Source organism: Simochromis diagramma, unplaced genomic scaffold, assembly GCF_900408965.1.
Source record: "Simochromis diagramma unplaced genomic scaffold, fSimDia1.1 OVJJ01000802.1, whole genome shotgun sequence".
NCBI classification, from domain to species: domain Eukaryota; kingdom Metazoa; phylum Chordata; class Actinopteri; order Cichliformes; family Cichlidae; genus Simochromis; species Simochromis diagramma.
In genome coordinates, this window is record NW_024387492.1 from 19,786,024 (window position 1) to 19,813,277 (window position 27,254).

Here is a 27,254-nt window from a genome sequence, read left to right on the forward strand (position 1 = left end):
TCTTTTTTATTTATTTGTTTGCACAGTTACCCTATTTGTGATATTCACAAGTGTTGTATTCTGTGGAGAAACTACGCCACGTACTGGACACTGGAGGAATAAAAATTGGCAGAGAAGCGACACAATAGTCACATGTATCTGTGTGTTGCAATAACTTTTGTTGCCACCATGGTCGTCTTCTTATGAACAACAGAAACACTACAGTAGCATCATGCCACATGCTAGAATCAAAAGATGAAATTTGTAAAAGCAGAAGGGGCAAGCAAAAAAGTTTAGAGCGATTCAGGCTCAATGTTGACATTTGAAAAGCTGTATATGATGATCAGTCATGACTCGACATCGAGTGATGGAGGTATTGTGGGGAAGTTTGTCCAGTCTGAAAAGGAGACTGTATAATATGAACATAGACATCCAGTGCTGTATTCTAAATGTACTTCATATATCCACAACGATCAACAGTAGCAGGCTGAGAGTCTAGTTTGGTCTGTAGGAGGAGCTAAGAGAACAGGAAGCCTGTCGGTATTAAGCTGTGGGTAACGTGATCAGAGAAGAAAGACTTTTGCATCCTACCTTTCATTTATCTGTCAGCAAACAACGGCTTTTAAAGTCAACTCAGTTTAAAGGTAAGCTCAGTCTCTTTCATTTTTTGTAAATTTGACATTTATATTCCATTTTCATCCATTAGTGCATTTTCTTTAAGCAGTGCAGATGAAGACTTTCTTGCATTTTGTCCTTTGCTGCAAACATTGTGAGGAAATATCCTTGCCACTGTTTTTGTTTTGTGTGAGAAGAAGCAATCATATGTTCAAATGATTTTGAGAGGTTTTCAAAGTCTGGAATGCAGCATTGTTCCCCTTTTAAATAGGAGCCTATTGGTAAGCTGGCATACTGAAGCTTCAGTCTGATCCCTCTTTCTTGGCAGACGGTGGACAAAGTGTCGGTTTTGTTTGGGCTTCTCAGATTTACCGTGTAAATGCTTTGGATTACACACAAGGTGCTGAGTGTCCAGCCAAGAGATAAACTGTTAAGTGGCAGCTCAACGTTGTTTGAAACCTTTGAACTGTAGTTGAATTTTGCCTAGAAGATGCAAAAAGGATGTGGAAATTTTCCCACTCAAAAACTCACTGGTGTGCCTGTGATCAACATGCCTAGCAAATGGATGCTCCTTTATTTTGACACAGATTTGAGTTGGCACATCTGGCAGCTCTGTGTAATCAAACCTGTTCGATATATATGCTCTTTATATATGCTCTTTCTTCCATGGTGCCATTTACTGTGATTAGGGTCCCTGGTCCATTAAAACACCCCCAAAGCATTAGGTTCCCACATGACAGTGGGGATGGTCTCCTTAAGGTGGAAGGCTTCTCATTTTTTACACTAAATGAAGGAAACATCATTGTGGACAAACAATTAAATTTTTGTTTCATCTGACCATAACACAGAAGACCAGAAGTCGTCTTCTTTGTCCAGATGACCCTTTACAAAGGCCAGGCGGGCTTTTGTGTGCCTTATCTGGAGAAGTGGCGTCCTCCTTGGTCTGCATTCATGGAACCAAGCAGTGTCAGAGTCCGTTGGAGTGCCTGCCTTGAGACATTGTCACCAGCAGAGCACAGATTCACCAGGATGGCCTTGGTGGTGATTCATTTTCACCTCTCTCACTATCCTCCTCGCCAACACAGGTGTTACTTTTGGCTTCCAACCACGTCCTCTGCAATTTTCCACAGCGTGGAACACCTTGTATTTTTTAATAATACTTTGCACTGTAGCCACTGAAACTTGAAAACATTTAGATATGGCCTTGTAGCCCCTTCCTGACTTGTGAACAGCCACAATGCAAAGCCGCAGGTCCTCCCTGAGCTTCTTTGTCCCAGCCATGACTGTCCACAAGCCAAATGCAGAGAACTGCTGTTTTTCACCTGTTGAGCTGATTAAAACAGCTATTCCCAATTAATCAGGGTATTTAGGATGCTTTAGAACATCTTGGATTTTTTGGAATAATATAGAACTTTGGATTTTCCCAGAGACTGTGACAGTTTGTAAAGGGTATGAATAATTTTGGACATGACACTTTTTGATGAATTGTAAATAAAACTTTCTGGAAAACTTCAACTGTTAGTGTTTTAGGAAAACAGTTCTATTTTTTTTTAGGTTCTCTTATGTTTTTGCGATGCATTTGGATGTTGGTTGTTTTTTTTGGATGATATCAGTGCACATTTTATGGTCTGCCAATATTTGATAAAGTGATGACTATTTCTCCTATATGCCACTTTATCATGCTAAATTTCCTTTTATATCACACCATATCCTCCAATTTTATAAATGCTGAAATGCTAATGTAACTTAGGTTATTAAATTAAGTTACAATAAAATTCTGACATTATTCTGTTGTATCTATAGTGGGTGATGCTGCATGGCTGCATCCTTGGTGTTCAGACTGCATGACAGAGGCCCTGAGCTGGTGAGGGAGGTGCTTCTGGAGCGAGGGTGGGAGGAGTATAATGAAGGAGAGCGTGAGGAGGAAGACTGGAACCTTTACTGGAGAGGCTCTTTATTTCAGACCTCACAATATCACAACCTGCTGCCGTGGCAACGCCTCAACCACCATCCTAAAACTGTTGGCATCACACGCAAGGTGCATGTCTACATAGATTTTTTTTTTTAAACTTCATGTTTTGGAATGACAGACGTATTACCAGAAAAAGAAACTGTTCATTTGAATCTCATTCCTACGTCGAGAAATGTAAACGACTCTTGTACAACAAAACTCAGCTCTTGAGCTGTTTAAAATTTTTTGTGTCAGTGCTTGAAATGTTGGAAAAGCACAAAGCATAACTTCTGGGATTCACACATCTGCAACCAGTTCAACTAACAAGCATGATTTTGGACCAGGAAATTCAAACCTAGAACCTTCCTGCAGTGAGGGTCCGTGGTAATTACTCTACCACTGTGCCATCCGGGCAGGAATGCAAAATATTAAAGAAAAAAAATTGTAAATGGATGATTAGTAGACTCTGACTACTTGTACATACGCTCACTTCATCTGAAACTTCAACCAAGTGTAATAGTATGTACATGAGAACAACAAGGAAGAGCATAATAGGTCCGTTTGAAATGTACTTTTTGTCATTACCCTCTGCTGATTAAACTTTTATCACCAGGGGTCAGCATTATACCAGTGTTTGAGTTTCAGACGTGCTGTTCTCTTTGATATTTCTTATTTTCCCTGCCCTTATTTCCTGAACAGGCTTCGTCTTTTCTGGTGGAAAATGCAATTAACAACATTCTTAATGACTTTCCTTGTTAAATACGGGTTGTATTGATTCACTTTCTCATGATCCTGTAGTGCAAAGTGGTAATCTACTGCCCTTTGACTTCGACTTCTGAAATATCTTCAGCACACCACATAAATGTTTGTGATATAAAGTCAGTGGTTGTCTCTTCACATTCTGTTGATAGTTTTAGTTAATTTGGGAAGATTTTACATCATTTTCAACAAAGTAATTTTTAAAAAGAAAACCTGAATTTATACCAAATGAATTATTTGCATTTCTTTCGGATTTCTTTAGGATTGCTTGGCACGCAACCTGAGGAGAATGAAAGCAACATTTGGTTCAGCTCTCTATGACTTCAGTCCCACCACTTTCATCCTCCCCAATGACTACACCTGCTTCCTGGCTGAGTACAACAGACTGCGTCTGGCCAGAGGAACATCGGTCTACTGGATAGTTAAGCCTGTGGATCTCTCCAGAGGCCGAGGGATCTTCATCTTCGAGGATATTAAGGACTTGGTTTATGATTGCTCTGTTGTCATTCAGAGGTACATTAGCAGCTCTCTGCTGATCTCCGGCTACAAGTTTGACTTGAGGATTTACGTGTGTGTGAAGAGCTTTCATCCACTGACTGTGTACATTCATCAAGAAGGCCTGGTGCGTTTTGCCACTGAGAAGTTCAACCTGTCATCTCTGCATAACCTGTATGCTCACCTCACTAACACCAGCATCAACAAGTTCGGTCCCTTCTACAAAACCGAAAAAGGAAGAGTGGGCCGGGGATGTAAGTGGACCATGAGCAAATTCAGACATTTTCTCCACAGTCAACAGATCAACGAGCTGCTTCTGTGGCAGAGGATCAACAACATCGTCACTCTGACCCTCCTCACCATTGCTACATCAGTGCCCTCCTGTCCTAACTGTGTGGAGTTGTTTGGATTTGACATCCTCATAGATGCCAAGTTTAAGCCCTGGCTGCTGGAGGTCAACTACAGCCCTGCACTCACACTGGACTGCCAAGCTGATATTTCAGTGAAGAAAAAGCTAGTCAGTGATGTCATTGATATGATGAACTACACATCGACCGACAGCTTAAGAGACAGAGCTTATCGGAAACATAGGTACAAGCAACCTTGTTTTAAGGCGAACCACCCGTCTGCACCTGTGCTCTCAACGTTAAACCATCAGAAGAAAAAGAGAGGTAACAAGGGCTCGCACACTCAAATTCTCCCTCTGCTAAAAACGTCTCATCAGCCTGAAAAGACAAAACGGGGTAAGCTTAAACAGCGTGACCTTGAAGCCAACTACCAAAGATGCCTTCCCCCTTTTGAATTATCGAAGATACGTGAAGCTAGATGCAGAATAATTAACACCAGTGCTATCAAACTCCACACCAACCAGACCCAAAACCCGATACTGGGCCAGGATTCAAGGACAAATGAGTCAGCGTTGAACAGACAGTCTCGTCAGCCTCTTGTATCGTACCTCATAAACAACGGGTCTCTTTACAGGTCTGATGTTACAAACCATGACAACTCTGAAACAGAAGCTGAGAGGCAGTGCTCAGGAGAGACAGACGTTTCCTCTTTGACACCTGACACCCAGGAGAGTGAGGAAGCATTCACACGGCCTGCTGCAGTCCTGGAAGCTCCCAAACATTTACAGGTACTGTAAATTTGCAAAATGTCAAACGAAGAACAACTCGTTGGTTTTAAAAGTGGAAAGTTTGACCTATTACTATTGCTTAAATTACTTCTGACTTGGAATATTTTACAATTTTGGTGAAAATTGCATTTTTATGCCTTGAAATTCATAAAACTGAAGCCAGTTTGAGAACCTTTAAAATTTTTTAAAAAGGGATGACAATTGACTCTTTTCAAACGTTCACAGCACAAAGCCAGTTCGGATCACTGCGGAGAAAACCACAGGGAATGGACAAAATATTCCACCAGTGAAGGTTGGAGACTTCATAAGGACGTTTCCATTTAACAGGGCTACTCTGAAAGCCTCGCAGCACGAACTGGACATAAGGACAGTCCTACAGGAGATTCAGAGCCTAACTGGACAGTTGGTTTCAGGCAAAGGACACAAGATGAAGAGCAGGAGAGAAGAGAAGGTGACAGCAGATAAGGATGCTGATACTGACTTTGATTCGCTGTTGTGGGGACCAAAAGATCCTCCACTGATCAGCCAATGCTTCAAATCAACTTAACCTGTGGCATACTCTAGCTAGTGTAAATGAATACTCACTTATACTGCATGGTGCTTTTCTACTGTTTTCTTTAGGGTTGGAGGCTCTGACAGGCTGTTTCTTTTCAGGGTTGGTTAGTTTATTTGACCTAACACATCATTAGTGAGGATCCTACAGCCCTTTGTGTAGCTTGTATCAGAACATATTTCATTTATGTGTTAAATATGATCAAATTTGCTGGTAAATTGAGTTTCTTTATATGCTGTAGTCACGGGAACAAGATTAGCTTTTATGTTAGAACACACGACCCACACGAAAACCTGTGGTTGTTAAAGAAACTTTTAGACAAACGTATCTGTGATTGATTGTTTTTATGATTATAAAAAAGCGTTATTGGTTAGTAGTGGACTTTGACAGACTCACACGTGAACACACATTTTAATGGGCTGTGAGACAGTGACTCTTTTCTAATTAAAGTAGTTAATGTACACATTTTTGTCGTGTGGCTCTGAAATGTACTGTGGCTCTTTAAGTTGTAACTCAGTGTTTGAAACTTTGAAAACATCTATTAGAAAGAGGGGATTTGCCATGAACTCTGCTGCTCTCACGCATCTGATCTGGTTCTGCACAAAACTGGTGAAAATGTGGACTTCTACGGAGATCACTAAGGCTCCAAAAGTTCTACAAAGTTGCCAGAAGGACAGGTATATAGCATTAAAGCTGAGTGGAACAGTGGTTAGCACTATTGCCTCACAGCAAGAAGGACCTGGGTTTGACTCTACCATAGGGCTGGGCCATATCATACCGTTCACGGTAATACCGGTATAATGTCGGGCAACGATAAGAAAATGAAATATCGCGATAGAATATGGGTAAAACGCGCATGCGCAGTGCCTTTGTTTTCATACGCACATGGCGACAAAGGCACAGCGGCGTATTGTGTGTGTATAACCTCTTTTTAAGTTTTGTGGATATTATACATGGTTATGCTGAGGATATGTCGGCCAATTTCCACTGGAAATGCCTTTTGGTTAAACTGTCAGCAAGGAATTTGCATTTGCGCTGTTACATTTTTATATAACTTTAATGCAAAAAACAGCTGCTTGTTTAAGTGAAAATACATTGATGTTTTTTTTTTTTTTGTTTTTTTTGCACTAATAAAATTGTGGAGTTGTGAAGTATTTTGTGTCAATTATACCATCAGTTATATCGTTATCGCAAACTTTCAAATGTATATCGTGATAAATATTTTTGGTAATATCGCCCTGCTCTACTCTACCATCTGGCTGGGAACTTTCTGTGTAGAGTTTGCTTGTTGTCATAATAATGAGTTACAACTCAATGCAAAGCTTCAAATATCAGAAGGAAACTGTATGTGTAGGTGATATTTCTCTGGTTTACGCTATAAAGCAGAAAACAATAAATGTTAAGGCCCAAATATGACCCACATCTGCCTTGACTCGCCACGTGACTAACAGTGTGTCTGGTTGCCACAGCTCCACCTTACATATGCTAGCTGTTACATGTGTGTCATGATCAGCTCTACACACAGACTGTATATAAAAGACAGATACAGCCATCGTGAGGTCAATCACTGGGTTAATTAAACCCCATTTATGAAGCCTTCGGCCGGGTTTTTCACAATCAACTAGGTTTGCTTTTTGAACGCAAACATAATGGACACGGGAGGGGAGGATCTGATGTATTAGTTTGAAATGTTAGCTTAAATGTTAGTCAACTGACTTATTTACACTATGCTGCTGCAATTTAATTTTTTTTTAAATCATGTTTTTATGCTCCATGTGAGGAACTAATGCACTTTGGGAAGTAAAAATCAAGTTTGTGCAGCGACTGAACTGGCACAGGGAACATATCAGTTTGCACCACATGAACTTATAATGAGGTCAGTCAGTGCTTTGACATCATCTTTTGTCCTTTCACATAAATTATTGCTGGGGTGCTTAATAACCACTTAACAGTCCTTTATATACCTGGATAATTTGATACTGACAAGATTTGCACTGCAGACACAAATGTGGACTCTAGAATTTCTGTACAATAGAAACAAGTTGTAAAGAGGGGGAAAAAACATTAAAACAAGCATATTCAGCAACATGATACACACTTGGAATCTATTATTGCGTATCTCAGTCCATTTCCTGTCTTCCATGGCATGTTAGGCATACTTACTCAAATAATAAATGCTTAATATATTTCTGAGATGTAAAATTGTCTTTCCAGTAAATCTCTCTTTATCAGAGAAAGTGGCATCAGCAGAGGGCAGCGTGGAGAATAGTCATAACAACACAAGTGAGTCCTTCTCTGTCTCTGTAGAGTACATGAATGTCTGAAAGGCACCAGGAAAACAGTACCACAGAAGCCACAATGTCATTTGTTCAGTTAATAGCTGGTTAAGAAAAAAGTGACCTCAAAGCACATCTTGTCTGAGTGGCTATCTTCTGTTTTGGTGTTGAGTTTTAGGGTTTGCAATGCCAGGAATAAAAACCACTTGTATGAACTTTCATTTCTTATCTGACATTTAAATACGATTAATACTATGAATTCTTAAATTGTTCCATTTGTTGTTGGGGACACATGCAAAATGCCTTAGTATGCATGAATTTTACACAAGACATAGACATCAACAAAGATGTCTGAACTACAGTCATTTCTCTCTGAAAAAGCACTTGGCAAAGGTGAGAACAGGCACAAAAGCACAATATGTAAGCAGAGAGATGTTACAGCACTGATAATCCTATCATCCTTTTGCTTGCTGAGATCAGAAACTATTTAAAGCCCTGTAGTGTGAGATTCTTTTTAATCTCCTTTTTGTGAGATGAACGCCTCACAAACGGAGCAGAAAGGTCGGCCTTATATGAGTTTGTTGTGGTGCTGATTGTGCAAATGAGTGAATGTGAATGAGCTTTTGATCAGGTGGCTCTAATCAGGTTCAACAATCTGAAGAGGTGAATCTAAAGGTGATTATTGCTTGTGGCTGCTTGTCCATGAAATTCTTTCAGCTCTATGGATAATTCTGACATGCTGCAGATTGTTGCAAATGGTGCTGTTGCACTCGTGCACGTGCACAGTAGATTCAGACCAGTTTAAACTGTGTGGTAACATAAATATCTGTGGTCCAGCAGCCTGCTAGATACTACTCTGCTAATTACTTGTGGTTGTCTGTATATAGTTTCTCTTTCCTGCTTGCTCGACATTCACAATGTGCTGTAATGGGCTCAACCAGATATGTTGATCATGCTGCTGAAGCCTTAATGTGGAATTTTGCTATCCAAAGGAAATCGTTTGAGGCTAATTTATCAAACTTTGAGTGGTTTTTAAAAATTATTTTTTTCAAACTGATGCTCTCCGGTCAGCAAGGCATGCTTTTAGAAGGACTTTTGGTTCACGGGCGCGTCACTGCAACTCCCCCTGGGTTCTGCTCTGGTGGCTGCTGAGTGAGCCCTCATCTGGGACTCTCCTCAGCTCTTACTGGGACAGTGGCGCGGCTGCCCCTCTGTTGGTCTTCCTTGGTCTCTTGTGTTCTGGGGACCTCTGGATGTCTGGAGTTTTGATCTCCTCCATACCTGCTTCATACCCTGGAGGACGGGGCTGTGGCTCCCCACACTCCCTAGCAGATCGTTACATGGAGAAACCTTTGGAATGCAAGCATGCTGATCCACACAGGTATGCACACAGGTGTACACACGGGTATTCACAGACGCGGACTACAGCTTTCTTGGCTGCTGCCTCGAAGCACATTGTGCGCTGTCTATCTTGCGTGCTGCACAATATCGTTTATTATTTAGTATCTACTGATATCTACTGCTAGCTAGTTTATTGTGATGGTGCCGTTTTTTTTATTATGTTGCTCTTTGTTGTTTGCTTTCTCTTCTGTTTTTTTTCTCCATACAGGTGACCCAGGTGTTTTGTTTTTTTTTTGTTTGTTTGTTTTTTTCTTTCTTCCCCCCCCTTCTCACCGTCTCTTCTCCTCTTTGGTTTTCTTTCTCTCCCTCTCTTTCTTTCATTCTCTCTCCCTGTCCTATCCCCCAGTCATGTCTGTCCCGTTTGTAGCAACTGAAAATAAAATAAATTCATAATTATAATAAAGGTCAATCAAATGGACCAATATGGCAAGGCCATGATGATCCACTTGGTAAAATAAATCCGCTTGGCATCTTTCTTGGCCTTAAGACAACAATTCTGATGGCTAAAGATCCAAACGGGACACCAAAAAAGAAAAAAAAAAAGAAAAAAAGAAAAAAAAAAAAAGGACTTTTGGTTAAATTCATAGTGAGCAGTGAGGATGAGACACAGTTGACAGGTGAAAAATTAAAGAAAGAAACTGAACTTTTGGCCTGTTATACTGAGCTTTGTATTGCTATAGTTTATGACACTATTTTGTCAGAAAATATTTCATTTTAGATAAGCAACAATAGTTCACAGTTCTGGATACTCAAAAACTGTTTCGAATGTGATACATTTACATCAGACAAAGTCACAGACTGTATTTTACTTTACAGTCTGCTGTATGCCAGTCTGCATTCAGTAGTTGATGGGGCAGTACATAATCTGACCACTAGTCAGCAGTGTGGCATAACAGAGTTTTCTAATTAGGGCAGTTTTCACTCAGCAGCTGCCATTTGATTACAAACTGTCTCTCTGTTTAAACTGCTGCTGAAGAGCCTCCACCTGCTGCCTGTGGACCTGCGCACCCACACACACAGAAATACATGCACAGTCACAAGACAAACATACAGTGTAAACTTGTTAAAACATGTACAGGAGCACTGTGTGTGACTCATATGTGGACTTCAAGAAGTACAAGCATATTTGTAAATGTTTGTGCAGATTTACGCCATGCTGTGTCTAACTGCCGCTTTACGTCACACCGTGAGTACCAGTTTGAATTGCTACAAGGCTGCTGCATCATTTCTTCACTCAGATTTTTGGTGGGTTTTGAGGTCAGGCCTCTGCAGGCTGCTAATTTTTATTTTCAATCAATAAATGAAATGAAAATTTTATCAAACAATTTTTATCAAACAATCAAACTGTTTTCTTCTTTTTGTTTCTAAAACCTTACCCATTTCATATCAGTATGGATACCCAACATGATTTTATTTTTCTCATTTAGATCTCATGTGTTTTCAGAGTGTTCCTTTAATTTCTTTGGGGAAGTATGTATTGAGCCAAGATTTAAACATGTGCCTCCAGCTGTTTAGGGTGGATACCAAACCATATCCAAGCCAAACGTCGATCTGTCCAACGTGTTCAGTATCCTGCCTGATGTCTCCTCTCAGTAGGAGGAGCACTTGTCAGAAATCTGAATCAGACTGGCTGGCTCTTTTTAACAAAAAGGGTAGTGGTTTTATGCTGAGCCCCTCCTCAATATTACCATTTGGCCAGTGAGTGGTGTCACTTGATGAGTCATGAGAGCGACTCCATTACAAAAATCAAGACATTTTTTTAAACTCTCCAACAAGGGAAATGACTGCACAAGAACCAAAACTGTGGTTGTCTTCGTGTATGCGCAGTCATCCAACTAAGTAAATCCTAAAAGGTTGATTCTGTTCATCTGGATGTAGCGTTTTCAATGGGAGAAAATTTTCATCAGTCATCCAAGGACTTCTTCAGCCTCAGCTGACTGCAGGTTTCCTCAACCTCATAAACAGTAAATTGCACAATAACTGAAACTAGCTCAGTGAATGAACAGTGGGCTGGGAGGTCAGTTCCTTGATCATTAATATGCAAATTGTTATGACCATTGATCAACAGTCACTGATAAAAGCCCATCAATCAATGGCCATTGATCAAGGACCACTGATCAATGGCCATGAGTACCATTCACAGAGAGTTGGGGAATGGCTGCAGTCACAGCATTGTAAGATGGCGAAAGATGTACCCTTAGGCCCCCCTTGATTCAGAGATGGTCTTTCCCTTTTCACGTAAATGGCCTTCTTGACTCCGTGCTTAAACCAGTGTTCCTCCCTGTCCAGGATGTCTACAATTCAATTGGCCTGTAAGTGTAAATAGACTGCAGAGTCCTGGCCTGACGAGGTAGCTCTTCTGTGTTGTGCCATAGGCTTCACCAGAGGTTGTTTGGTTTCCCCGATGTATAAATCCTGGCAATCCTCCTGGCACTTAACAGCGTACACCATGTTACTCTGTTTGTGTCGGGGGACCCGATCCTTGGGGTGGACAAATTTTTGACGCAGCGTGTTTTGGGCTTTAAAAGCCACAGAGACCTGGTGTTTAGAAAAAATGTGTCACAACTGTTCCGATACTCCTGACACATATGGGATCACTACAGGTTTTCGCTTAGGCAGTGGTTGTCCTTCTCTCCTGGATCGGCTAGAGCTTTCTTTAGGTGCCTTCCAAGCTTTGACAAAGCTTTAATGAATCATTTCAATGTAAGCAGCTATCTCCTGGAAGTTTTCAGTCTTTTGAATATGTGGCTTCACAGCTGAAGGCCCCATCCAAAGCTGTGTTTCTTAATGTTTACAGGCCTCCCAAATACTGCACTGACTTTTTTAATGATCTCAGTGAACTGTGATCTGTGATCTGTGTTGATTTCGACTGTGTAATTATTGTTGGGGATTTTAACATCCATGTGGACAACCCTCAGGACAAAGGGACTAAAGACCAGAGTAACACTCTGGGCAACTTTGGGCTGACTCAGCATGTAACAGAGGCCACACATAATAGAGGACACACTCTTGACCTACTGATCTCCAAGGGCCTGAGCATTTCAAAGGTTACTGTGTCTGATGTGGGCTTATCTGATCATTACTGTGTTTTCTTTGAAAGTAAAATTTCAGCCCACACAAATATGTCAACAGCAGTGATCACAAAACGGTGTATAACTGAAAACAGTAGTGAGATCTTTAACCAGGTCTTCCCATTAACACCTGACCTGTCCAGGGGTTCAGTCAATGAGCTCGTTAATAGCTTCAATGCTAAAATGTTAAATGTTATGGACACTATTGCTTTCATTAAGGTGAAGGTTATCTCTGGAAGGAAGAAGTCTCCATGGAGAAACTCCACACTGGTGAAAAATGAAAAAAGAGAGTGTAGGAAAGCTGAGCGCAGATGGAGAAAAACAAACCTCCAGGTTCATTATGACATCATAAAGAGAAACTTCACAATTATAATTTACAACTGAGGAGTGCAAGGAGGTCCTACTTCTCTTACATCATCACCAAAAACAGCCATAATGCTCGGGTCTTATTTGTTACAGTTGACAGGCTAACAAACCCTCCTGTGTCAGTGGCAGCTGAATTTCATTCAACCATGGCCTGCAATGACTTTGCCAAATTCTTCACAGACAAAATCCAAAAGCAATTGGTACATCAAAAGCAGATTCAGGATATGTACTGTGTCCACCGAAAAATAGTTTAAACAACATGAAACAGTTTCACCCTATTAACAGCAAAGACCTGGAGGACATCTTAGGTCAACTGAACTCCTCCTCCTGCTGTTTAGATGTCCTGCCAACAAGTTTTTTCAAAAAGGTCTCAAAGACTTTGGAGTCAGACCTGTTACAGATCGTCGACTTTTCTTTAATGTCAGGTGTGTTTCCAGAACCACTAAAAACTGCTGTAATTAAACCTATACTGAAAAAGGACAATCTTGACAAGACACAAATGAACAACTACAGGCCGATCTCAAATCTCCCATTTCTAAGTAAGATCATGGAAAAAGAAGTTTCTCAACAGCTTAATTACTTCTTAACACAGAATAACTGCTATGATGCCTTCCAGTCAGGTTTTAGACAGAACCACAGCACTGAAACTGCTCTGACCAAAGTGTTTAATGACATATGTCTGAACACAGATAGTGGAAAAATGTCAGTCTTAGTTTTACTGGATCTCAGTGCAGCATTTGATACAGTTGACCACAACATATTACTCAAACGACTGGAGAACTGGGCAGGTCTTTCAGGAACTGTACTAAACTGGTTCAAAACATACTTAGAAAACAGGAAATACTTTGTATCAATAGGTAACTTTACATCTGAGCAGACAAGTATCACATGTGGAGTCCCCCCAAGGTTCCATCCTGGGACCCCTTCTGTTTAACATTTACATGCTCCCACTGGCACAGATTATAAAGAACAACAAAATAAACTACCACAGCTATGCAGATGACACACAAATATATATCACAATGTCACCAGGAGACCGAGGCCCTGTACAGGCTCTTGGTAAATGCATTGAGGAAATTAATGACTGGTTGTGCCACAATTTTCTCCAGCTAAACAAAAACAAAACTGAAGTAATAGTCTTTGGTGCCAAAGAAAAACGATTACAGGTCACCAGAGAACTTCAATCTATACACCTAAAAACCACAAACCAGGCGAGAAATTTGGGTGTAGTGATGGACGCAGTTTGACTGTTTTTCTAAACTTAGAACAACACAGTCAGCTTACTATCACCTCAAGAATATTTAAAGGATAAAAGATCTGATGTCTCAACAGGACCTGGAAAAACTAGTCCATGCATTCATCTTTAGTAGGCTTGATTACTGTAACAGCATCTTTACAGGTCTACCTAAAAAAACAGTCAGACAACTACAGCTCATTCAGAACTCTGATGCTCGAGTCCTCACTAAGACCAAAAAAGTGGACCACAGCAGTCCAGACTCACCGGTTCTCAGCTGTATTTGAATAAAGCAGCAAATCCACACTGTTTTACTTTTAAGCTTAAATTTTTAAAACGTACTCTTTTTTTTCCATTTTAAATCATGCTTTTTATTTGTTTCTGTTTTTTTATGTCTCTGTAAAGCACTTTGAATCACCTTGCTGTTGAATTTGTTGTATATAAATAAACTTGCCTTGCCTTTGACAAAGTTCCAGCTGGGATAACCACATTTATTCAGGGCCTTATTGATGTGATGTTCTTCTGTTTTCCAGGCCGCTGTCTCTGTGGGGATGGTGTTCGCTCTATGTTGTAGTGTCCTAATAAAACCCAGTTTGTGCTCCAGTGGGAGATGACAGTCAAACCTTAAATACTGATCCATATGTGTAGGTTTACGGTACACATCAACTTTTAGATGTCCCCCATTACTGATGGAGATCTCACAATCTAAGAAGGCTAACCTGCCACTTTTCTTATCTTTCCTGGTGAATTTGATGTGTTGGTCCACCAAGTTAATGTGATCCATGAATTGTGGTACGTCCTGAGATTTGATTTTCACACAGGTGTCATCCACATACCTGAACCCATGACTTGGTGGTGTTCCAGGGTAGGATAGCAAAGCCCTCTTTTCCACTTCTTCCATGTACAAATTGGCCACAATGGGTGAAACTGGGGAACCCATGGCACACCCATGTTTCTGACGTTAGTACTGACCCTTGTATGTGAAGTAGGTGGAATTAAGACACAGTTCCAAAGCAAACACACTTGGTTGATGCTGAGAGTGGTCTTGTTGCTGAGGTTGGGGTCATCCTGTAATCTCTTACGAACTATCTCCAACCCTTCCATGACTGGAACGCAAGTGAAGAGAGATGTAACATCGTACAAGACCATTGTCTCATCTGCCTCCATAATGACATCTCTCACCATCTTAACAAATTCTAAGGTGTTCTGGATGTGGTGTTCAGAGCTGTATACCAACGGGTTGAGGATCGAAGCCAGAAACTTTGAGATGTTATAGGTGACCGAGTTGATCATACTGACAATCGGTCTTAAAGGTGCACCCTGTTTAATGGTAAAATGGTAAATGGCCTGTATTTGTATAGTGCTTTATGGTCCCTATGGATCCCAAAGCACTTTACACTACATTCAGTCATCCACCCATTCACACACACATTCACACACTGGTGATGGCAAGCTACATTGTAGCCACAGTTGCCCTGGGGCGCACTGACAGAGGCGACGCTGCCGGACACTGGTGCCACCAGGCCCTCTGACCACCACCAGTAGGGAACGGGTGAAATGTCTTGCCCAAGGACACAACAACCGAGACTGTCGGAGCCAGGGCTCGGACCGGCAACCTTCCGATTACAAGACAAACTGCCAACTCTTGAACCACGATTGCCTCTGTTTATGTATCTTTGGTAAACCATACAGACTTGATGTAGATTTCCCTGGGTATAGCCTATGGTATGAGGTCCGGTCGATAGCATTGTCTTGTTCTAACTGCTTCAGACAGTAGCTGTGTCCCAAAACCTAGGCCGCATCCTTCGGAGGACCCGGGCTTCACGGTCTACGTGGGCCGGGTCCTTCGAAGGCTGAGTAGGCCGGAAGTGTGAGGCTGTGAAGTGGGACAGTATTGCCTTCAGATTTGCATCACCAGCTGTCTCGGACTCTCGGTGGATTTTAATAAACTCAGCCATCTGCTCCTTGCTATCTACAATATAACAGGACACTGCCATAAATTCTCAACCATCTCACACTTCTGTTTAATCAGTTTTCTGTTTCACGTTTATTCAGCTGTGTGAAAACCCCAGAGGAACCTACCCAATGGATTAATGAAGTTTTATTTAATCTAATCTAATCTAATAACTTTGATCTCAGCCAAACCGATTTACTCTGGAACAAATAAAACACTGAAAAAAAGCGAAATAATAACATTTCTAAGTTATCCGAGTGACTTATATATGATGTTTAACCTGAGTAGCGAAAGCTGGAAGTCCGCTGTTTTCGCCGGCTTGAGTGACTGTTGAACCACCCTGCTAGCTATCGAGCGGGTGGGTAACAGACGTCTCCAAAAACGTCGGAGCATTTTTGCAAATATGTGATGTCTTGATAAACCAAGCAGATATTTGAAGTTTACACGGTTACTTTCTCGTCTGAAAATATATTTAAAATTTTATTTTATGACCCAGAAAGATTAATAATAGTAATATTAAAATTAATAGCGGCCGCCATTGTTAGAAACTGGAATTGGCTGGGCCATGCTATGAATTCTGGGATATGGTGGGCCATCCTTCAAATCTGGGGAAAAGGAGGACGCATTTGTCTACCGGATTCGGAGGAGTCGACGAATTGGGACAGCCTTCGTTGCGTCGCTGTGACGTAATCGGCCTTCAAATGCGGCCACAGGAGGATGCAGCCTACGTTTTGGGACATAGCTAGTCTATCACCCTCTTCCTGTAACCACTTCCTGGGTCTTGTTTCAGGGGCTCATAAGTATTTTTGTCACTGAAACTTTTTTCTCATTATAGTCTTTTTGGTTTAGCAAAACCATGTGCCTACCCTTGTCTACCGGAAGGATGATAATGTTATTGTCATTACTAAGTGATGTGAGTGCCTTCCTCTCCTCCATACTTATGTTGGATACTGGGGGCTTTGCATTGGTGAGACAGGCAGAAAACTTTGTCTGTAGTTGCTCTGCTTCCATGTCTGCAATGTTGGTGTTTCAAATTGTTGTTTCTGTAGCTATGATCAGTTCCAGTTGCATCACAGCAAAGTTCAACCCTTTTGCAAGAATGTTTTCTCTGCTTGGGTGAGCTGTCTGTCAGACATATTTTTCACCCACTGGTCCACATCCTCAGTGTGGCATCCTTCTTCTCCTCTGGCCACTGAGGACACTGTGTTTGTATCTTCCTGTGGTTTCTGACGCACAACAAGTAAGTCAAACTTCCTTCGTTGCCTGGTCTTAGACTTCTCATGCTGTGCTAGACGAGTCTTCTCAATGAATCCAAACACCTTTTTGAGAATATTCTCATCTAGAAGCATTGCAAGTCTCTGTCGGATCCACTCCACTTTAAATTTTAGGAAGTCAATGGTAAAATCTGAGCAGCTGGTGCTGTGCCTTATGTAGGCTTTTAGTTGCTCGGTGGCCCTTAACTGAAGAGCTCATTTGCAAACTTTTAGGAGTAACCCTGTTTATGTCTGCATCTGAGGCTGAATCTCAGGTGGTTCCTGTAATCAGCCATCTTACGTGTTGTTTGCTACAAGCTTTAGCCAGTCCTTGCCAAAGTGGGTTGAAATGGCTTGATGCATGCTGAGTCATCCAGGTAAGGAAATCCCAAAAGGTTGATTCTGTTTATCTGGACGTAGCGTTTTCAGTGGGAGACAGGTTTCGTCAGTCATCCAAGTGACTTCTTCAGTCACTTTGATCAGTGGTTGTTGATCAATGGTCATGACAATTTGCATATTTATGATCAAGGAACTGACTTCATATCCCATTGTTCATTCAGTGGGCTAGTTTCAGTTATTGTGCAAATGTACTCTTTATAAGATTGGGGAAACCTGGAGTCAAGCCATAGACCAAGCGGCAGATGCACCATTGCCTCGACATCTTTCTTCGTTGACTTTCAGCTGCATTGTTATATCAACACCCCCCCCCATTGTGCTGGTGATCCACCGACAGGTAGCTGGTGACACGCTGTGCTGGGAGAGTTTGAAGGAGAGAAGTTCAGGCACAGTGGTATTAAATGCCAAGCTAAAGTCCACAAACAGGACCCTGGCACAAGTTCCCTGGGCGGTCAAGATGTTGCAGGATGTAATGCAGTCCCATGTTCACCGCATCATCCACCGACCTGTTTGCCTGGTAGGCAAACTCTTTCAGCTTCTGGGAGTAGATCCTTTTAGCCGCTTTGATTTCCCTGGTCAGTGTGCTCCTGGCTTGCTCTTACAGGGCCCTGTAACCGCTTCTGTAGGCGTCCTCCTTGGCCTTGGTTCCTGCTTTGCTGCGTTAGTCCACTTCTTCACAGTTTTGACTATAGACTTGGCACGTTTTAGTTATTGCCTATAAACTGGAATAAGATGGACCAGGCATTCGCAAGATGAATGGAGGGGAGTGCCATGCGGAATGCCAACGTGATTTCACCAGTGCACCAGCGCGGGTCCTCCGTCTGCGTCTCCTTTGAGCGCCACAGAGAGCTGCTGTGCCTTGACTAAAATCTCCGAAAAACTTTCCAGGTCTATGAAAAAAGGATAAGAACTATTTTGAGATGACTGTCTGATGTTTAGCAGTTGATCTCTGGAAAAAAAGTGATGTGGTCTGAGTGACCAAATGTACGGAATATAAACAAAACCAAGGAAAGTGCAAGAGAGTGCAGTACCAAGGCTGCCATCTGCGGCGCCATTTTGATTCAGACCATGATGTTTTTAGCAATGTGAGATATGAACTTATTAACAGTCTTGAATTTTTTATTATATTCGGAAAATGTTGTGGTTTGAGGAAAGATAAATAATATTTCAGATTTAAAAACCTCTCTCTGACGACTTCCTGATGAGTCAAGAGTTAAAGCTCACTTTGTGTTCTCCCAGGATCCTGTGATAGTAAATGACATGAACAGTCAATTACCAGCAGCTGTTGCTTTGTAATATTTTAAGGCTGACAAAGCTTTGAGGCTTTAGAAGCGACAGCACCTCCAGACATAATATTTTGAGTGTCAGGGATAAGTTCACCTGCAACCTGCAATCTTTCAAATCTCTATTAAAATCACTGACAGCTACAATTTTATTATACCAAGAGGCTGTTTGCTTGGACTAAATCTTTGCCTGTCACATAAGAATTGCTGTTACCACGCCTACTTACACTAAATTTCAAAGCTGCTATGTTAATTATCTCCAGTCTGACAGGCAGCAACTTGTCCAGCTAAGTACTAACAGTTGAAAACGCACAAAGTAATCATCAGTAGATGAGACTGCAGACTAATGCCAGAATGTAATTTAATCTCAATACTCAATTACTTCAAATAAACACAGAAAACCAATTACAAACAGATGGTCTTTGACAGGTAAAATGAGGATTAGTCATCAGTGGTAATTTCCCAAATGAAAGGAAGTGAACTATCAGCTTCCACATTATTGTCATATTTTTAACTCTTGCACTGAAAAACTAAATTTAATGTGAAAGAGCTGTTGAGGTACAGATATCCTTAATGCAATCGACCATGTAACATCAGTAGTACCAATTCTCCAACCCACACACTGAAGGAGTGAGCAGGGTTCACTGCTCAAAGAATACTAAAATTAGCTTTTCATCAATGCAGGATAGTAAATAATTATTGAGGTATGCCTCAGATATACTGCAGTTTCACAAGGTTCCCCTCTGTTATGCATCAAAAGGCATACAAGGTGTTTCAAAAGCCAAGCGGGAGAGTTGGTGTTGTGAAACAGGCTTCTTTAACCAATGTGAAGCAGTTTGTTAAGCAATGCTGCAGAATAGCTGTCAAACCAATAGTTTGTGGCGTAAAGAATGTACAGGTGTGGTTTCATTCATTTAACCAAGAATTTTACATGCCAATAAAAACTAATAATTGCAGCATTGTTAAAAGCTACTTAAGTGTATAACAATGTTTTATATATATACATATATCTCACAGCGATTCCCGACATCCGCGCTTTGTGTTTACGTCCCTTTTGTGCTAGATTCTGAAGCGGCAGGTTTTATCTCTCTCCAAACAATATTGACTGAACCAGCAGCAAAAGAAGATCCAAAGGCAGGACTAATCAAATACTTGCGGGCCAGGACAGTCAGCTGTGGGTGGGTCTCTGCCCGACTGGATTCTGCTCTGTACAAATTCAGGGCCCTGTTACACAGGGCTTCCTCATCTGAATCAGAGTCTGAAGACAATGAAGGGAGGAGGAGGCTCTTTGTCTTTGTAGGCTCCTTTGTGGTGGCATCTTTACACTGTACCTGCAGCAGGGCCTCAAGGCTGCTCCAAACCTCTTCTCGCTCTCCTCTTGCAAGACAATTTAAATCAGGGGTCTCAAACTCATCATTCGTCATTAGTAAGACTCTATAGCAACGGTTCCCAACTGTTTTCCCCCCACGACTGGTTTAATGTCAGACAATATTTTCACGGACCGGCCTTTAAGGTGTCGCAGATAAATACAACAAAATAAAATGATACGACCAAGACAAAAACTGTGGTATTTTGTAAATATAATAATAAACGCAAATTTACTGTGTTATTGTGTAACTTTATTAGCAGCGTCCTCCTGAAATGCACCATCAACATTGAGAGTAACATCCTCCTCTCTGCCCCTTAATGCTCTCTGGATGCTATGGTAATGCGTAAATATTTCTTTCAAAATAAGATACACAACTACAACACGGGAAAAGACCCAGGGAAACCAAGTTAACGATAAAAACCTTGGAAACCAGTACCCCGGTACCGCTGCTCTATAGAACTTGACTGCATGCTGAGGTGGCAATTCAGCCATTTGATTCATGTTACAGCAGCTCATGAGTAAATGAAAATGGTGCAATAAAAGTACTTTTAGAAGTAAATTTTTCCAAACATTAACATTTACGTAAATTTACTGGAGTAGAGTTAGGGGTTGCCACTTCAGCATGCAGGGTTAACTCTGGTTTTTCTGTTCTGAAAAAGGCCTTTTTCAGGGAACACAAAATGGTTAACAATTTAAAGCTGTTCTGCAGCAATGGTGCTACTAATTCCTACAGGTGTTTCAAATTGCCTGGATTACTCTGCCTGCATAAACGTAGTGTTGGAACACACCTTGGTACCATATGTTCGTGAGCACCAGTAGAACAGTATTGTACTGCAGAAAGTAGTGTGATGCTACAAAAATGGTGAGAAAAAGGCAGTTAACAATGGAAGAAAGAAAGACCCTCATAACATTAAAAAATTTAGGTATTTCTTCCACAGAAATTGCAAAGAAAGTCAAGGTGTCACTGAGTAGAGTTTCCTTCACAATCAAAAGCACTCAGAAACTGGGGCAAACTGTGACAGGAAGAGGTCTGGCAGACCCAAAGCCACAGTTGAATCAGAGGACAGGCTTCTGAGAGTTAACGGCTTACGTGATAGGCGGCTCACAGGACAACCATTTCAAGCACAGCCTTGATAGTGGTCGTGGTAAGCAAGTCTCAGTTTCAACTGTGAAGAGCTGCAGGTTTGACAGGACGAGTTGCAGCAAGAAAGCCATTGCTAAGATGTCAGAATAAGACAAAGAGGCTTGCCTGGGCCATGAAAGACTGTCATTGGACTACTGAAGACTAGAAGAAGGCATTATGGACCGATGAATCATAATTTGAAATCTTCGGTTCACCGCGCAGGATCTTTGAATGCCATCGAGTATCAAAGGGATGGTTCCACAGTGTTGGCATCAACTGTCAAACATGGAGGAGGAAGTTTGATGGTCTGGGGCTGTTTTGCTAAATCCAAGGTCGGTGATTTGTACAGTGTGAGAGGCACCCTGAATCCTACCTTAGTTATGTTGTAATAGGTGTAGGCTGCTGGGGGATTCCCATCATGCCCTGAGTATTTCTTCTTTAGTCACCTTTCTCACTATCTATGTGTTAATAGACCTTTCTGCATTGAATCATACTTGCTATTAATCTCTGACTCTCTTCCACAGCTCATCTTTTGTCCTCTCTTCCTTCTCTCACACCAACCGGTTGCAGCAGATGGCCCCGCCCCTCCCTGAGCCTGGTTTTGCCGGAGGTTTCTTCCTGTTAAAAGGAAGTTTTTCCTTCCCACTGTCGCCAAAGTGCTTACTCATAGGGGGTCATATGATTGTTGGGGTTTTCTCAATATATATTATTGTAGGGTCTACCTTACAATATAAAGCACCTTGAGGCGACTGTTGTTGTAATTTGGCGCTGTATAAATAAAATTCAATTGAATTGAATATAATCAAACTAATCAACGTTAGTTAGTTTAAGTACAACGTTACAACTGAATGCTAGTGGACTCAGAAGTGGGCTTGAAAATCTGGAAACAGCAGGTTAACGTCTGACAGGCTACAAATATTGATTAAAAAACATTGATCACGTGGTTTTACAGTATTGCTCTTAATATTTTATAAAAGCAGAAGCATCTACATCTAAGTTCTCTATTGACAGTGTTCTCTCTTTCAAGATACTTTTATCATAAGAACATCATGCCTTAATTTTATTAATTTTTAAAAAAAAATTAAAGATAGTAAAAGAAAGTTAAAAGACTATTTAAAACTGTCTTTCAGTCAGTCTTGTTAAAATCATGAATAGTATTGTTTTCACAATGACCCTGGAGGGAGAATCTGACTCTTTAGAGATGCTTGGACTTGCTGAAGCAGTGAAGGCATGCAGAGAAAAGTGAGGCCTAAGGCCAATATACCCCCCACCCACCCCCACCCTGTGTTTTCCCCCAAACATCCCCAAGCAGCATTTTTAGCATCTGCATAAGAGGCCTGCACTTTTAAAAGTGACACAAACGCAAAAACCTCTGAGCTGAGATGCTTGACAGCTGTCATTCTAGATAAACTAAGTGACACAGTAGCTTGGCAAAGGCAAGATGGTTAATTCTTTCTCAAAAACCTGAAATGTTCCCACAATGTTTCCCCATACCGCTGTCACGCTGTCAAAAGTCAAGCTGGTGTTATCAGTGCTTGTTTTAACTTGGTTACACAGACCTTGTCAGGGCTTAACGAGGCTACACAGAAAGTTTGTTTACATGCCATGATTAAAAAACAAAGGTGCTTTTGCTTCGTAGTTAGATGTTTGAATTGTTTGTATTCTATATTCTATATCTATTTTATAAGTGAGTTTTGGTCTATGTAAGTCCCGTTGGTCTAACAGTGCAATAACAGCTGGTGACTCACCCCCTCATGCAATAAGGAGGAGCTACAAACTGGGGGCAGAGCAGCAGTACAAAAGAGATGCCTACTGTACCTGCACACTGACTTACTTCCAGATTTGACTGGAACTGGTACTGACTTTCGCCTGAAAGGACATAAAGTAGCAATGACTCAAGGACTGAAAGAAGAAACCTAAAGTTTTAAAAAGGACCAAAACTAAAGACACCGAGGAAACCTGTTTGACAGGATTTTTTCTGTTTTGATTGCAGGATGGAACTCGATCTTTGAAGTGATTTCCTCTTCACTTTAGAGACAATTCTTTGCTCTATGCTTCCAGGGTAGAATCTGTTTCTGTTTTCAAGCTTGGAATTAATATTTGCTGACCCCCAGGCAATTTGTTTTTTGACTGCTAAAATGGAAAGCACCAATGGAACTGAACAACCTCTTGAAGACGATGAAGCTGCCGAGATGCAAGTGTACAAGTTCTATGCAGCCGCAATAATTGTGATTTTTATCTTGGCTTTGCCTCTGAATGCATCTGTCATCTACCTCTTTATTTTCAAGCTAAGGTTTTGGAAATCCAGCACAAATAATATCTTCCTCTTCAACCTGGTTTTGGCTGACATCCTCCTGCTGATCTGCTTGCCCATAAAGGCCTATACCTTCATCCAGGGAGTTAGAAATAGTAACAATGACGCTGTCTGCAAAGCCATGCTTTTCATGTTGTTTTTAAACCGTGGAGCTAGCATCGCCTTCCTAACAGCGACTTCCATCCATCGGTATTTGCATGTGGTGCACCCTGGTCGAAAAAGTCCCCTAAAAGCGCTTAAGAAGTCTCCACAGATCTCTGTCCTCATCTGGGTGCTGCTTCTGCCTCTCACCATCCCCACCATGCTCAAAAACTTTGACTGCTCTTACAGCCTCATTAAAGAAAATGCTACCGTGATCAAGGTAATGCTTACTTGTTTCATGCCTTATTCTCTCTTACTGTAGACAACACGTGCATAAATTAAGGTCATTGTGTCTTAATACTTATAACAGTTTAATAAGAGTTTAATTTTGTTTTAAATCTAGGAATCCTCCACAGCAGTCATGCAAAGTGATTTTTAAACAGAGGTTAGACTGCTGACATTCCCTTTTATTTTTATCCCCCTATCTAAGGATGTGGTGGATGGCATCAGAGAGACTGTAATCTTTACTCAGATCCTGATCCCGTTTGTCATCCTGCTCTACTGCACTGTGCGCATCGTCAACCGACTCAGGAAAAAAACAGTCGGGGATAGGACCAAGCTGAAGAGAGCGGTATTTCTGGTCACTGCTGTCATGGTGCTCTTTTCATTCTGTTTCCTCCCCTGCACCATAGCCAGGATGGTTCTGCTTATCATTCGGGTCAAAGATATGCCTGATTACATCGAGCACAAAGCTGTAGTGGCCTTTGATGGCCTCATGGTCCTCTCCTACATAGACTGCCTGCTCGACCCACTCGTCTACTGCTTCTCTAGCACCAAGTTCAAAGCACTTTATCTATCCAATTACTTCCCATTTTTAGTAAAAGAAACTCCACAGGTCAGCTCAACGGGAAAGACAGACAGAACTACAAACGCTACTGTCATTTCATGTTTATGAAAACAAAGAAGGGAGAGTTCCCATACAGAGTGTGGTTTCTCTCTATAGTAGCCGCAGGTTGAAAAAAATGGTTCAATGGTTAAAATGTGTTATCAGGACAAGGCATATAAATATTTCATTTCCTACTTTCTTAAGATTTTCAAATATACAGAAGTATTTTAGGCAGGTGGCTTTAACATTGTGGCTGGTCGGTACTGAACTGTTTGTGATGTGTGAATAGAGATATGTATATATATCCATCCTGAGATTATTTCTAGTAAATGGATTATGGTATGTTGGGAACACCTTGATGATACCACCTTGAAAGCTCTGCTCACAAAGTGCCACGCCCACAAATGACTCTTACAGTCATACACTCAACCTGAACTAATCTTCACCCTGACTTAGTCCCAGAAATCCCAGCATTTCTATATAAGTCACATGGGTGAAATTACTCACCTTAATGACACCATCAGTAGATGTAGCGCACCGAGTGAGGGTATGTCTGGTGTAACTGTCTGTCAGTAAATAGACACCTCCCTGATTTAAGTAGTCAATAAGCTGGAATCTGGTGAGTCTATGCTCTCTGCTTTCATCTACAATTTAAATCATCTGTGGGTTAACAATGAGTCACTGCAAGGTACAAACACTTATGCACTTATTTGGCATAGCAGTATTTGTTATAGTTCTTTGTCATAAGAAAATAATGAATAACTACAAGTGTAATAACTGAGTTAAATAATTCTTTTGAGTTATGGGTAAAAAACAAACTGAGGACATTGATACATAAGCTAAGGCAAAAATGTAAATAATAAGGAGACAGAGTTAGAAGCAATAAATATTAGCACCCTGCAGTGATTACTTTGTTTACTTGTCTGAAAGTTGTGTAAATGTGACATTTTGAAAATATTATTTGTTTATCTGTGACCCTAATGAATTCAGCTGCAAAGTCAATATGCTTCATTCTTGTGTTACCATATCATTCAATCTGCATTTTACATTTAAAAAGTACATTTAGGAATCCACACTAAAAAAACGGCCTTTTGAGGGATGACTACACACTCTGGACATAAAGAAAAGAGAGTAAAAGAGTAGGAGGGAGTCCTTACCTTCCTTGAAAGGAATCTTTGCAGAGTCCTTATTATTTATTTCTGGCCTTTTGAACCAGATGGTTAAAAAACATTATTACCACCCTGCTAGCTTTCCTTTTGGGGCTGCCAATATTTGGGTTTTTTGGTATGCAGGAAAAAACAACAACATAATTCTCCCCATCAGCACAAATATGAATACAACCGTGCCTTTTTTGTGGATAAGAATTACATCATATTATTCAGATTTAAATCACTTCACAAAAAGTGACACTTATTGTTTTCTTAGAAATTCTGAATGTTTTCATACTCTAGATATATTGTAGAAGTAAATTAAGTTGTGAAAAAGACTAACACAAGTTGGCATTTTATATTTTTGTTTACATGAGGCATTTTGTAAATATTTTGTGTATTTTTACTTCTGCACCAACATGTTAATCTTCATTTTCTGCTGATGGCACATCAGAAATTTTGGTGTACATGTATATGTGGATATATGTTAATATATTTGCATACAACAGCTAATTAAATTAACAAAAAGAAAACATTTCCATGATGTTCAGATGTGGGTGAAAACACATTCAAGCCAAAATACAGCTCCTCTCTGGGGTTATGAGTGAATGTCACTGTTGTGACAAGTGGCTCTATTAATTAATTAATGAGGAGAAAAGTGTCAAAAAATTGCTGGTTCCACTCTTAACGGAGAGCTAAAAGGCTTTCAGTGTATATTTGTGACTGAAAATGATGGCACGGATGGAAAACTTCTGGAAGCCTTTAGTAACCACAAAAGACAACTGTAATGTATCTAATGGTGAACTTTAAACTCAATCTGCCAAAATGATTCATAATTATTACCATTAAAACTTTTTCTTGGTCGTTTTGTCTCTTCTTGCACAAATACATTTGAATTTAGACTCAAGAAAAGAAGAGAGACAGATCAAGGGTTGCTGGGATACAAGCAGTCAAACATGTGGTTATGGCGTGTTGACACGTGTAAAAAGACCAGTTCTGACAAGTTTTGGCAGACATCAAATTAGAACACATTACGTAGCTTTTACTGACAGAGACGACACTGGGATTTCTAAAGAATGTGAGACCATGTAAAGAAATAAGATAAGAAGAAACTGCATCTGAGGGAAAAACATGACATTGAGATTTTAGACAGAAAAGGGAGAGATATGCCATTTACTGTTTACTGTATATAACTACATACATTAAAATTTTATGATTGTTTGGACCTGTTTGTTTTCCCTGTTCCACATTCTCTTGGGGTCCAGGGTATAGTTGGCCGTTTTTGACTGCTTTTGATTTTACCTTTATATTTCCCCTTAAAAAATTGTTTTCTTTGCATTTTTTGTGGTATCATTGCTTTCAGTACAACCTCACATGTCTAAATTTACAGTTATTTTTTCATGATAACATAGTGTATTTATACAATTGGCCTAAAATAACACAAAAAACCTAAAATTCAAGCAAGTATTTTTTATTGTGAGAACCACAAACATGTTAAATGAATCATTTTCATAACTTCATCAGGTAGTGGCCTCCAGCTCACACTGGAGCATCTCGCAGCCGAGGGTGACATGGCAGGAAAGAGAATCAGCACCTCCAAGTCTGAGGTCAT

The 27,254-nt window shown here is 40.7% G+C and overlaps 2 protein-coding genes across 2 annotated transcripts; both read left to right on the top strand.

Annotated features, from left to right (window-relative positions):
* The first annotated feature begins 162 nt into the window (after positions 1-162).
* Positions 163-6,326, top strand: ttll2 (tubulin tyrosine ligase-like family, member 2). The gene is made up of 4 exons (XM_040018591.1): positions 163-623; positions 2,398-2,632; positions 3,567-4,934; positions 5,160-6,326. Exons 2-4 carry the CDS (start codon positions 2,411-2,413, stop codon positions 5,256-5,258), a joined length of 1,689 nt encoding a protein of 562 aa, XP_039874525.1. The 5' UTR covers positions 163-623; positions 2,398-2,410; the 3' UTR covers positions 5,259-6,326.
* Positions 6,327-22,838: 16,512 nt separating this feature from the next.
* Positions 22,839-26,867, top strand: gpr31 (G protein-coupled receptor 31). Its single transcript, XM_040018522.1, has 2 exons — positions 22,839-23,888; positions 24,099-26,867. Exons 1-2 carry the CDS (start codon positions 23,352-23,354, stop codon positions 24,561-24,563), a joined length of 1,002 nt encoding a protein of 333 aa, XP_039874456.1. The 5' UTR covers positions 22,839-23,351; the 3' UTR covers positions 24,564-26,867.
* Positions 26,868-27,254: the final 387 nt, after the last annotated feature.

Coding starts and splice junctions, on each gene's coding strand:
- gpr31 (XM_040018522.1), top strand. CDS start 23,352: ATGGAAAGCACCAATGGAACTGAACAACCTCTTGAAGACGATGAAGCT. Junction 23,889..24,098: donor AAAATGCTACCGTGATCAAG/GTAATGCTTACT, acceptor CCCCTATCTAAG/GATGTGGTGGATGGCATCAG.
- ttll2 (XM_040018591.1), top strand. CDS start 2,411: ATGGCTGCATCCTTGGTGTTCAGACTGCATGACAGAGGCCCTGAGCTG. Junction 2,633..3,566: donor CTGTTGGCATCACACGCAAG/GTGCATGTCTAC, acceptor GGATTTCTTTAG/GATTGCTTGGCACGCAACCT. Junction 4,935..5,159: donor AAGCTCCCAAACATTTACAG/GTACTGTAAATT, acceptor AAACGTTCACAG/CACAAAGCCAGTTCGGATCA.